The following is a 12,183-nucleotide window of genomic DNA, read 5'->3' as shown; positions in this document are numbered from 1 at the left end:
AAACCAGCACGTGTGGAAGTCCCGGGACATCCTTCGGACACGAGAGGTGCAGGGAAACGCTGCAGCATTTTTTTTTTTTGCATCAGAAGTTCTGGAAACTAAACTTTTTTGAAAAGGTCGTCTCCGTTGACAGAGTTCACTTTTTCCAGCGGTGAGCCAGCGGAGTGAGGAAGTAACTATTTCAATATCCTTGGAAATCGTGACGCACTTCATTCGAATTCTGTTTCAGCCAGCATGCGCAAATGAAATGAGAGCGCTTCATTCTTGAGGTGCAGCTTATCAGAGTTATTTATTCATTCGAGGAGCAAAGTCGGCGCGCTGCCCGTCCGAGTCAATTAATTGTTTGAAGTCTCGCTACCCACCTGAAAGTCTAGCTTTTTGGAAATGAGCCCAGAATATGGAACATTCCTTATTCCCGCCTTACAACAATGTCAGAAAAAAGTTAATTGAGTGATAACATAAACCTTCCCATCTATGACAACGTCTGTTCGCTTGTTAGCATTAAGCTAGCAGACGTTCCAAAGTAGCAGTTGTTTCAAGGTTTAGAACGACTCTAGCATCTACGCTAATTTCTGCTAGCATGCCTATGGAGCAATGTTAGCATGGAGTTGGGCAGACGTGTTACACAAAATGACATTGGTTGGATTTGTTGATCATTGTGGTGACATTACAATGTCCAAAATCTCTTTGTACTTTTCTTTCTGAAAACTGTCCACTTTGATCATTTCAATCAAGTCCAGATGGGGAAAGCTAACGAAACATTATTAATACAAGAACACACTGGAAAACATCATTTTTTTTCTAAAACTCCTTCATGTTTTTTATGGATTATTGAAGAAAATAAAATGTTACAATGGATAGTTACTCAGCTATTGAAGAAACAAACAACTAACTGGCTGGTCAGTGATGTTTGAAGTGACACAGATGCTATTTCGTGAACCAACCAATGACGTATTCTGTTGTTTGTTAGCATTAAGCTAAGTGGATGTCTAAAATACAGTAAACTATGTACTGAGTTCCCTGTTACCATACTGTGATCTCATCTATAAGACAATTTTTTTAATGGAAGCAAATGAATTTTCAAAATGGTTCAGCCCTACTTTATAATCAAAGATGAGGTGACACGACAGGGCATTTTTAACAGGCCGTTACATCTGCAAGGCCGCCGTTTCCCTTCGATTCAACTTTCCATTCACAACAAAACCATTTCCAGACATTTGGACTTCTCAGTCACGTTCAGAATCTGAACCTTGCATGTTCCAGGGCAGACTCTAACTTGCTCGTGAATGCTGAGGTGGTTGCGACCCAGAGGAAAGAAGAGAAGCAAACAGCAAGCGCATGGAACTCAACCAGAGATGAAAGTTGACTTTTTTGAAAAATACGGAATTCCAGAGGACTTTCATCCTCAACGCAGGAGGTTTTGCAGGGGTAGTTGGGGGAATGGGAGGGGTGGGGGGGTTCCATTATGATGTCATCTCTAAAAGACAAAAGAGCCAAGCGGCCAGCGTATCCATCCACTTGCAGCAGCCAAGCGTGACATTGGCCAGCGGCATCCTCGCCACGTCACACTTACAAGGGACACTCACAGAGACGGAGCTCTATTCAAATCAAGCTTTTTTTTTTCTTTGTATATCGTCATTCTCCGTTCACCAAGTATACCACAACCCGCACTCTTGAGTGTTATCGACTCACTAGCAAAATGCGGAACATGGGATCAACCGTACAGCGTGCGCGGCTGAGGGTTACTTTCTCGTGACTCCCTCGAATTTATTCTTCGTCTGAACGATTAGCTGAGTGAACAGTATCAGCTGATTTATTTGAATAAGCGACTGCAATCCAAAAAAGAAATGATCAGCAGGCAAAGCGTTGTTGTCTGCCGTTCCAGGTAATGACACACCTAAGCCAACACGTCAACGCTCACCAGGAAGCGGCAGCGGAACAAGAAGACGACTCACAAGCCATTAAATGTCATTCTAAGTGTTTTTATAGCGAGCTGATTCAAACTGCTACTGTGGCACAGGTTGCACCTTATGTTTACTGAACCACAAAAACATAGCACGATTGTCAAAGGAGAAGCGGATCGCCGCAAAGACAGAAAACGGGCAAGAGTGAGAGTGAGGCTCTTCAGGCTATGAAAAAAAAGGAAAAATAATGACATAACTACAACTAAAATTGAAAAAGCTTTTTTTTTTGTTCAGCAAATAAAACAAAAATGATTTTAAAATATATAAATAAAGGAAAACTAACGATAACGACATCTGACGTTTATGAAACTAATTGAAAGGAACTCCATTACTCTATTTTCTAAAGGTACTCTATTTCAGTATTGTTGGGAAAGGTCAAATGGGAAGGTCAAACAATTGTTTCAGAATTGTAGTTGAATTTACTTTATTACATCATATTTAATAACCTTTTTTTTTAAAATCTCGCGCTAGACAAATGCTACCTACATTAAAAAAAACGAATATAAATTAAACTAGAACAAAGCATTGTCGGGCTGAAAAAACGCTCTAAAAACAAATTAAAACTAACCAGAGTAAACGAAAGCAACATTTATTATCATGAAAAATTCCAAACTATTATTCTAACCCCGGTGACTATTTTGAAAGGCTATTTATCTACTTTTGCATTTTGCCAGAGATACTCCACACGATAGGTACACAAGAAATGATAAATATACAGCCAATAAGAATAAAAGCAAAATAATATTCATACAATGGCGGTTTCTGGTATGTGCAATATTTGCATAAAATGAAGATAGATACCGAAGCATAATTTGGGGTGGACCACTTTTAGGTCACTCTGAATGTGAAGGCAGTACAATGCGCCTGAGAGCAAACACCTGCAAGGACACAATGCAATCAGGCGCCACGGGGTGGGCCGGCCGGTCGGCCAGGAGGGGAAAGGAGGGAGTGGAGGTGTTATATTTCCAACTGCTGCATGCGACCGCATAACTAGGTCAACGTAGAGACGCTGCAAGAGGACAAGGCAAGAGCCGAGGGCCAAAAGCCAAAGGGGTCCCCGAAAAGACGGTTGAGATCGGTCCGTATTGATGAGACAACAACGGCGCCGCTGTATTCACTGCAACTCATTGGGAATTCCCCCCGCAACAAAAATTGCAGTACAATTTGTCGACAAGGGAAAAAAAATGCATAATAGGTCACATGTAAACTTCTCTTTCTGAAAGTCTTCTGTGGGATCCACTCGAGAAAGTAGAGAACATATTCTCATTTGCAGCATCTTAAAACAATCAACATGAAAGAATGGCTGATTTAACTGCTCAAAATTCACATTGCCGTACTTGTGAAAAGTATACAATACAACACATGCCGATTTATATCGCGCTTTCACAACAGCTGCAGCTGTAACAAAGCGCTTAACAAAAGAGTTAACATAAAGTAAATTAATAAAAAAAATTCTATGTGACATTAACTCATTCACTCCCAAAGACGTTTTTAAACGTCTTTTCAGACTTGGTCCAGAATTGACTGGTACTGAATGAGTCAAAAGCTCAGTGTTTAACCCTCCTTTTAGGCTGCAGGTCAAACTAACCCATATGCGGCATATACATACACATGGAATCCCTACACCTGATTTGAATGTAAATACCCTCAAATCGAAGTTTGAAATTTTTGTTCGTTTCATTTCAAATACAATTCACCTTACAGGAACCATCCAGTCCCTCGGTGACCATGTCAGCAGTCTGACTTGACATCGTGTCAATTTTTTTTAAAGCGAAGTTTACGTTTCAGTAACATCGGCTTGTCGACTGACACGTCACACATCTAAACTACGGCGGTCATCATTCAAGCCAGCCATTGACACCGTTTTCTCAATCGCTTTGGACATTTTGTTTGTTTACTTGCGGCCTTACGTCATGGTGAACCGACACAATTGAAGACGCCGCAACGATGCAAACGTTGTTCGGGAAAGCTCCTAAATGGGGTCGCATATGCGTTTTGCACATTTCAAGTGTGAATTATCGATTTAGTTATTTATGCAATGCCTCTGACGTTTGTTTTCGGTGTTGGTAACTAACTTATTGTTTTAAATTCATCTCGTAAAATATGGCCATCGTCTTGTTTTTAGTCGTGACCCCTGCGGGGAGGGGATGGGGGGGGGGCAAGAAACGCCCCTAGGTCAGTGTAATTGTAGAAAATAAACCGCATTCGCAGGAACACGAATGTGCATTTGTGGATACGTGGCTGTCTCAACTTTGCGTCGAACAGTGGAAGGAGCGGAAAAAAAGCTCAACAAGTCGCCTCGCCTGCACTCGGAATCGCGAAAGTGTCTCACGCTGGAGAAGAAGACGTCGCAACTTACCGGCTGTTTACACCGCCGAGGGGGCCAATGTTGACATGTAAGCAAGTTGCTTGTTGAGCCCGCTCGCCAAGTTCCGCGCTACGGGAAGGGCGCGCTCGATCCCAAGTGAAAGTTCTCCGACGGGTGGCTTAAGTTTGGCCACACTTTTTCAAGCGCGGCTCTTGCACGGGCACGCCGCCGCCATGTTTTTGTGCGCGCTGGTAGTTTTGTTGCTGCGCTTTCTTCCTGCGAAGCTCTTCAGGCAGGCAGGACGGAACCGCCCAGACTCGACAAGCAAGCGAAGAGACCGACGCGCAGAGCCTGAATCAAGCTAGCGAGTGTGCCGTTTCCTGTTTACGATTTCAAAGCAAAGCCACATGGCGGAAATTCTTTTTTTTCCACACTAAAAGGAACGATTTGCGTCAAAGAATTTTGTCAGTGTTAATTACACTCGGTCGTCGTTTTTAACTCCTTAAAAGTAGAGACTCCGAAATGTACTTAAATACGGACGAATTTTTGTTACAGTTCTGACCAATATCTACTTGGATAATTTAGTACAACGGGGGAAAAAGCTAGCTAGCCTTTCTCGCACTGCTATTGAGAGACAAACTAGATATATATGTACGTATTAAAAGTGATCAGAAAAAACAGTGCAGGGAATCGAGAAATCCGTAGGAGCAAAACATTTGTACTTTGTAACATCCCACCAGCTTGACAAAATTCTTTCTTCTAATTGGAATGGCATACTTTTCTAAATGTGTACCATTGAGACAAAATAAATGTTTATTATTTATTGCCGACAAACATGTATTAGTCACAAAATAATACAAACATTTCTCGCATAACTTTCCAACTTGTAGTCAAAAAGCACAGGCTAGTGCCACTAATATTTCCACTTAGTGCTTAAATCACCCTTTTCCTACCTGCCCGTCTCCTATATCATCATATAATCAACAAAGCAAATATGTTTTTCACTGGATTTTAACTGCAGCAAATGATTTTTGAGCCGGCAGCCATTGAACCAAACGGGCCAGATGTCAGAAACCAAAACACTGCACAGTAACCATTGTTTGAATTGTGAATGTGAAAGGCACTGCCAGAAACAGTGTGGTAGAATATGGTGGACTGGACACTTGTGAAACCTTAAGATGACTTAAACGTTGTGTTGATGCAATTGGGATAAACTGTGCAAGACAGTGACACTTGGTTCTTGTCATCGTTCGGTGAGAATGTGCCGAGTGGAGAGGCGGCAATTAGGTTTTGTTCAGTGTGTCAAAATGCAGTGGGAATTGTCACTCTCCGCTTGCAGCCGCAACATCGAAATTCAATAGAAGGCACTCAGATGAGCTGCCATGGCACGACTGCGCAATGTCCCCCCCGCCGGGGTTCAACGCCGACTGCGTGTCGTCCTCGTTCCGGCAGGGGATAAGTACTTCTTCCTCGGTGTCATCCTCGAGGCTCAGCAGACTGTCAAAGCTCAGCAGGTGGGGCAGCGTCTCTTGCTGGAGGCCGATGGGGGTCGTCGTGTGGAATGTGCCCCAAAACGACTGCTGGCTGCTGTGGTTTGAAGTGGAGGCACAGTCGCCTGGGCTTCCAGGCCGCTGCGCGACACCGCCGCAAGGCTCACGGACGGGAGTGCGGCACCTGAGCATGCTGTCGTCGCACTTTTTTGCATCGACGTCTTCCTCGAGCGCCTTCTGCCAGGAGCTTTTCACGTCCACAACTTGAAAAGAAAAAAAAAGGTAAGAAAAATGAGACGCCGCTTGTCTGTGAAATTGTATTACACTGCCCCCTTGTGGCCATGGCAAGCACACCACAAGGAGCAGCAGAATGAATTGAAGCTCTTATCAATACTATCAGTGGATTTTTGAAAGCACAGGAAAAAGCAGCAGCCAACTCACTCAAACTCTCAGGCGTGCGAGGAAGCTGCTTTCTGGTGTTGAAGGGGTCTCCGTGAAGGATGCTGAGGATTCCCTCCAGTTCCAAACTTGCCAGTCTGCCTGTTGATGGACTGGTTGTGGTTACAGCATCTGCAAACTTTTACATACACGTGTTATCACAGCGTTGCCGTTACTGTATTTGAGAAGCGGTGGGGTGTGGGGGGGGCTTTACCTGGTCGGCGAGGTTATCACATTCCAGGTCTAATATTGGCTTCGCTGTCACCTTCGACTGACTGCGGCTGGTCGGCCTCACGATTGTCTGTGATCAGGGTTAAAATAGTTCAGGAATTTTTTTTAATGGACTTTTCAGGGCGGGGTTTTGTGTTTTTAAATGTGTGTTTTTCTTGTGTGCACGATTAAAAAAAACTAAACAAAACAAAAAAAAAACAGACAAAAATACAGTATTTTAAAAACACCCGCCCACATATCAAATACAAGTACTGCATTAACAGTCCACAGACTTTGAAGTACATGAAGTGCAGTGCTTAAAGCTGCTTCAAAAGTTAGACGCATCACAACCCTAAGGTCTTGAAGCTCATATGGCCTCACTTTCCACCATTTCGTCGGCAAGTAAATGTAGATTTGTGGCTTAAAATCCACTAAATTCACTAAATTCTGATTCCCAAACGACCATTCGACCTTCCTTCTGGTCGTGTTGTCGAAATAAAATCATTTCAAATCAACCCAAAGGCTCATGTATTAAGTTCATTGACAAATACAAAAACGTTGGACAGTTCCGTAAAATTTGAATGAGAGTTCTATGTAGTTTCAGTTTTTGTTTTCTTAAAAGCATTTTCATTTACTAAAATGATACTCGAGAGGAGCCAGATGAGGTGGCTTGGGCATCTGATTCGGATGCCTCCTGAGCGCCTCCCCGGTGAGGTGTTCCGGTCATGTCCCACCGGGAGGAGACCCCGGGGAAGACCCAGGACACGCTGGAGAGACTATGTCACCCAGCTTGCCTGGGAACGACTCGGGATCCCCCGGGGAGAGCTGGACGAAGTAGCTAGGGATAGGGAAGTCTGGGCTTCCCTGCTAAAGCTGTTGCCCCCGCGACCCGGCCCCGGATAAGCGGTAGATGATGGATGGATGGATGGATAAAATGATACTGTGATACATTACAAACGGCCCATGAGGATAACGTGAACCCAAAAACGGCAGCTGAACGTGAAGCAGCACCTGCAGTGGTTCGGGTGTCGTCTCTCGATGACAAGATGCAGACATGTCAAGAAGCCAGTCAAAGGAGGAGTTGACTACGGATGGCCAGGCGGCCGCGTCCCCATGCGGATGCTCCTCTGCTGCCCGGCAACCCCCGCTAGCAAACGAGAAGTCGTTAAAGAGCATTTCATGTTTGGACACACCAGAGAAGAGCTGAACGATTTATCTACGATTTCACAAAACGCGATCTCGAGCCGTGGCTTTTGGCAAGGCTCCTAAAAGAATCCAGGATCACTAGTGAACACTTGCATGCCATCTCCACACTATAAGAAGCGGTATGCGTACAAAAGGTCACACTCATCGATCAGAAGAAAGGTGCCACTCGTGCTCAGGTCACATGTTCCAATTGGAGGTGAAATGTTCCAACATGAGCGGATTTTTAGTTTGTCACCAAAGACACGTGTTTGCGATTTTCCAGTCAGGTTTTAAGATGATGCATCGCAGAGAGTCAACCCGTTAAGAGGTATTTAATTACATCATAACAGCTCATGACAATGGAGACAGTGTTTTGCTTGTTTGGCTGTAACTGCAGGCCAAAGTATTCAGTTTGTAGCACCCGGTGGGCATAAGCGCTAGATCCTATTTGGATGACAGAGGATTTGGTGTTGGCGCTGGTCGTTCAGAGTCATGCAGCGCCCCACTGCCTTATAGTGTTCCACAGGGATCAATGGCGGGGCCTCTGCTGTTTTCACTGCATCCGCTGCACTTGGGTTCCATGTTAAGAAAACAAGGCATTTCCTTCCACGGCTATACGGGTAATCGTCAGATCTATTTTCCACTGATCAAATAAAAGATGCCCTCTCACTGAGGCCACTTTTGCCTTGTCTGGTGTTTAGACTTCAAAGCGTTCATAACAGTTGTTATGCGAATCAAAGTTGAGATGTTATGATGGAATTTTCCGTCTGTTTGTAAATGTGAGAAGTTTGCTTGTGAACCGGAGCCTGATTCGATTTCTTAAAATCGTTGGGCACTGAATAAATAGGACGCAAAGTTGCATTTTGAGGGTTGAATGTCTGCTCCGTATCTGTCTGTGGAAATTTCTCTCCACTCACCACAGTCATCAGAGAGCACGGATACTTTAGGGAGGACTAGTGATGGGCAGAGCACAGCTTAGCAGTGCCCAAGTATCTGCCTCCCACAAAATAAAAAAAAAATTAAATAAAATGGCAGTTACCTTTTGCGGTCTTCTGTGGAAGTATTGCTTTCATTTTCACCCTCCGCTGAAGAAGGACACTCTGGAGACTTCTCTAGACATTTGCATGAGCAACCGTAAAAACACACCACTTGTCTCAGTTTAGTGACTTTGCAGACATTTCTTACAGTGTGGCAATCAGCTCGCAGAAAGCCAACTGCGACTTATTGGTTCTCAAGTGATCATGAAGCTCCTCTTGAGTTTTTCCAAGGGGATTTTGGCAACACTGACGACAAGCTTACTGAAGTGGACCGCAAAGGTCATTGGGGGTCACTCACCGGGAAGCTTCGCAGGAAACTGGGAGAAGATACAACTGGCGTTGCTGGCGTCGAGTGCTGCTCCGAATGACAGGCGAGGCATTGGCATTGTAAGAAGGCCAAGAACCTAAAAAAAAAAAAAAAGGGCTTTACAATCAGACTTCAATTTCAAAGTTTGACCCAAGAGCGACGACGAATGACCACTCACCGGATCGTCATTGAATAATGAGACTAAAGATTTGCTTTTTAGTTTGTCTGCCCACTTCCTGTCCCATTCGCCTTCCAGCTCTAGGATGGCACACCTCATCTTGGGAATTTCCTCCTTGGAAATCTTCAGTCTTGTTCGTACCGTGCAAAAGGAGCAAGAACATAAATAATAATACATTAGACACGCAGACAAACAACCACTCGCACCGAGGGACAATTAAGAGTTCTGAACTAACCTACTGGTGCCATTCATGTTTTTTGGAATGCGGGTAACAGGAAAGTGAAACTTTGGAAACTGGAGTATTCAAAGAAAAGCCAGCTGGGATAGGCTCCAGCATACTCGCAACCTTCATGACGTTTGAATAATGGATGTACAGTATATTCAAATACATTCATTCATTCATCTTCCGAGCCGCTTGATCCTCACTAGGGTCGTGGGGGGTGCTGGAGCCCATCCCAGCCGTCTCCGGGCAGTAGGCGGGGGACACCCTGAATCGGTTGCCAGCCAATCGCAGGGCACACAGAGACGAACAACCATCCGCACTCACATTCACACCTAGGGACAATTTAGAGCGTCCAATCAGCCTGCCATGCACGTTTTTGGAATGTGGGAGGAAACCGGAGCACCCGGAGAAAACCCACGCAGGCCCGGGGAGAACATGTAAACTCCACACAGGGAGTCCGCAGCTGGACTTGAACCCGGTACCTCTGCACTGTGAAGCCGACGTGCTATTCAAATACAGTACAAGACAATTTGTTTCCAAAACTTCCCCGATGCTAATGCTAAAGTCAATGTCAAATCCCTTTGGCGGGCTAATGGAGAATTCGCATCAAGTTCCACTTGTGATATTAATTCAAATGACAAATATTCACACACACGCACGCACGCGCCCGCCTTTTTTTTTTAAGGGGTTTACCTGAGGAGCTTCAGTTCCTGCAGCTGGCGGGCCACCTGCTGCTGTATTTGCCGCAACTGCGGCAAGCTAAGCCGTGGCGAGCCGCCGTGCGCCTCCTCCTTTAGGAGGCGCAGGGAGTGGTTCAGCAGCTCCAAGGGCCAGAGGAGGTTCGGCTGACCGGCCTCATACGCTTTCCCCAAGCTCAACTGCCAAGCGTACGTTGTCGTCACCACGCAAGCGTCAGTCGGGCGAGTGCGCCGGCCGCACTCACCTGCTGCGAGGGCTGCTCCATCCTCTCCAGCAAGCAACGGGGAATTTGCAGGTGGCGCCCCGAGCCGTCGAGCATGTGCTGGTCCACGTCTCCTTGCAGCACGCTTTCCAACACCTTTCGGTCGGGCGCCGTCGTCGTCAGCATTCCGTCCACGGTCGCCCACAGAGAGCGAACCTGAATGCGACGATTTACTTTTCTTGAGGCAAAACACAATGCAGACCTCGCACATTTCTTTAAACGTTACCATGTCAGCTTTATCACCGGAATCCTCTTCAACAGAATCTCGAGCGTGCTGACTGCAGAGTAAAAAGAAAAGCGGCTGATTGACCGGCGCGGTATAGACAAAACAGCGGCGAGAAATAAGGAGGTGCTGTGGAAACCTACTGGAGTAGCTCGTCGTACTTTTTACTCTCAGCTCGGAGGTCTCGCATTGAATCCGTGAGGCACCTAAAAGACAAGAACGAATGCACTCTGACATCATGCCGTGAGTATTAACTCTGACGACCAAACAGGTTTGCAGGCTACAGGGTTAAATATTATACAGTGCAATTTCTATTAATCCCTCTCCGTCACCGTCTCACACACACACACACCAATTCAATGTTTAAAAAACAAACAAAAAAAAAAAAACCTTAAACGCAGACATTCCAGGACTCACTGGGCTTTTTTCTGCACCTCCAGCAGAAAGAGATCCTGGTGTGCCGCCTGTTCCCAAAATGTTTTTTTGACCACCTGGAGTCTCTTCATCGCCATGCGGCGCGAGGACGTCGGCTTGAAGACGGCATCCGCAACCCAGCTGTCATCTAAACCAAACATTTGAAGATCATTTGCAAGAATTTCTCAAGTTCTGTTTGAATAAGGACCTACCTGTAATGAATGTTTTCATTTCCTGCTGCATGACATGCATGACTAAATGGACCATCAAACTGGTTAATTTGGGGCCGCCGGGCGAGAGTAACAACGACGCGAGAACTTTGGAGCCGGTGTATCCAGTTTCGGACTAAGAGGACCAAAAAAAAAAAACAAAAAACAATCAGTATCCAGGTTTGAGGGCAAAGTGACCCTGGCTTGCCCAACACTTTCAAATGCTCACCATTATTTCTTGCAGCCAAACACGGGTCGCCTTACGAAACTCAGCATCTTGTTTGGTTGTGAACGGAGGCCAACAAAATCTAGAAATAGTAGCAAAGGAGAGCTCATGCAAAAAAATTAAGATATCCTTTATTTGTCCTACAATGGGGAAATTTACAAAGTAACCCACAGGGAGATACCTCTCCTGAATCTCCTTACTTGTATGTCTGTTGAAATCGTGTTGGATTGAGTTTTTCCAACAGGAACTGGATAACAATGTGAAAGGCATCCTTGTTGGGTTTGTCGAACATATTCCTGTTATAGGACATGACAAAAAAAAAAAAACAATGACAGTGGTCTAGAAACCCTTTTTTATACTTCAGATTGCTACTAGGGCGTTGAACAAGCCAACATTCATTTGGTTAACTTTCTAAAGTAATTTACTGTAAATGTTAGAGAAAATTCCCCATCGCGTGACAACGGGAAGACTTACGGTCCCATTTTGATGTGTTTTGAGGCGCTTGGCAAGAGGTGTATTCGCTTTTCCGGCTGCAAGCCCAGTGCAAGCAGACAAAACCACAGATTTGCGCCGTCGTCCTTTTGCGTTTGGCTCGCCATCGTTACTTCAGGCGGAGAAAAGTAAAGACACACGGTCCGGTCAACAGCCTTGTTTTGCCTCAATAACAGCCAATAAGTAAAATCCCAAAAACAGAATTCGACGATGATAGGTTTCAAAGGGGTTTCCTACCTTTCTGTCGACTCCTCGGGCGGCTTGAGCCAACCGCCAAAATTTACTTCTTCTTCTTCTTCTGTTTGGTGGTTCTACCCG

At 45.1% G+C, this 12,183-nt stretch overlaps 2 protein-coding genes, 1 long non-coding RNA gene and 1 other non-coding gene across 5 annotated transcripts in view; 1 reads left to right on the top strand and 3 right to left on the bottom strand.

Moving 5' to 3' along the window:
- dennd4c (DENN/MADD domain containing 4C) overlaps positions 1-4,463 on the bottom strand; it is a 23,696-nt gene extending 19,233 nt beyond the window's left edge. For both annotated transcript variants that reach the window (XM_052066822.1, XM_052066831.1), the window contains exon 1: positions 4,323-4,463. The gene's annotated coding sequence lies outside the window, so the exon portion shown is untranslated. The remainder of the gene's footprint in view (positions 1-4,322) is intronic.
- Positions 4,219-6,925, top strand: LOC127602010 (uncharacterized). Its single transcript, XR_007962683.1, has 2 exons — positions 4,219-4,360; positions 5,725-6,925. It is a non-coding gene; the product is annotated as an uncharacterized LOC127602010 (long non-coding RNA).
- On the bottom strand, positions 5,063-12,183 carry haus6 (HAUS augmin-like complex, subunit 6). The gene is made up of 16 exons (XM_052067122.1): positions 11,848-12,183; positions 11,574-11,669; positions 11,377-11,455; positions 11,151-11,283; positions 10,942-11,086; positions 10,668-10,730; positions 10,528-10,579; positions 10,284-10,457; positions 10,034-10,218; positions 9,118-9,247; positions 8,931-9,036; positions 8,635-8,707; positions 7,422-7,557; positions 6,415-6,501; positions 6,204-6,339; positions 5,063-6,025 (listed from the first exon to the last, which is right to left on the bottom strand). The coding sequence occupies exons 1-16, from the start codon at positions 11,970-11,972 to the stop codon at positions 5,595-5,597; spliced, it is 2,151 nt and encodes a 716-aa protein (XP_051923082.1). The 5' UTR covers positions 11,973-12,183; the 3' UTR covers positions 5,063-5,594.
- Positions 8,468-8,598, bottom strand: LOC127587612 (small Cajal body-specific RNA 8). Its single transcript, XR_007958804.1, has one exon. It is a non-coding gene; the product is annotated as a small Cajal body-specific RNA 8 (non-coding RNA).

Source organism: Hippocampus zosterae, chromosome 1 (assembly GCF_025434085.1).
Source record: "Hippocampus zosterae strain Florida chromosome 1, ASM2543408v3, whole genome shotgun sequence".
NCBI lineage: Eukaryota > Metazoa > Chordata > Actinopteri > Syngnathiformes > Syngnathidae > Hippocampus > Hippocampus zosterae.
This window is presented reverse-complemented; position numbering and strand designations above follow the sequence as displayed.

Bases quoted from the DNA above. Each gene is read 5' to 3' on its own strand.
- haus6 (XM_052067122.1), bottom strand. From the start codon at position 11,972: ATGGCGAGCCAAACGCAAAAGGACGACGGCGCAAATCTGTGGTTTTGT. The intron at 10,219-10,283 runs GTGAGTGCGGCC...TACGCTTGGCAG, and splicing joins TGGAGCAGCCCTCGCAGCAG to TTGAGCTTGGGGAAAGCGTA. The intron at 6,026-6,203 runs GTGAGTTGGCTG...TTTCTTTTCAAG, and splicing joins TCGCACGCCTGAGAGTTTGA to TTGTGGACGTGAAAAGCTCC.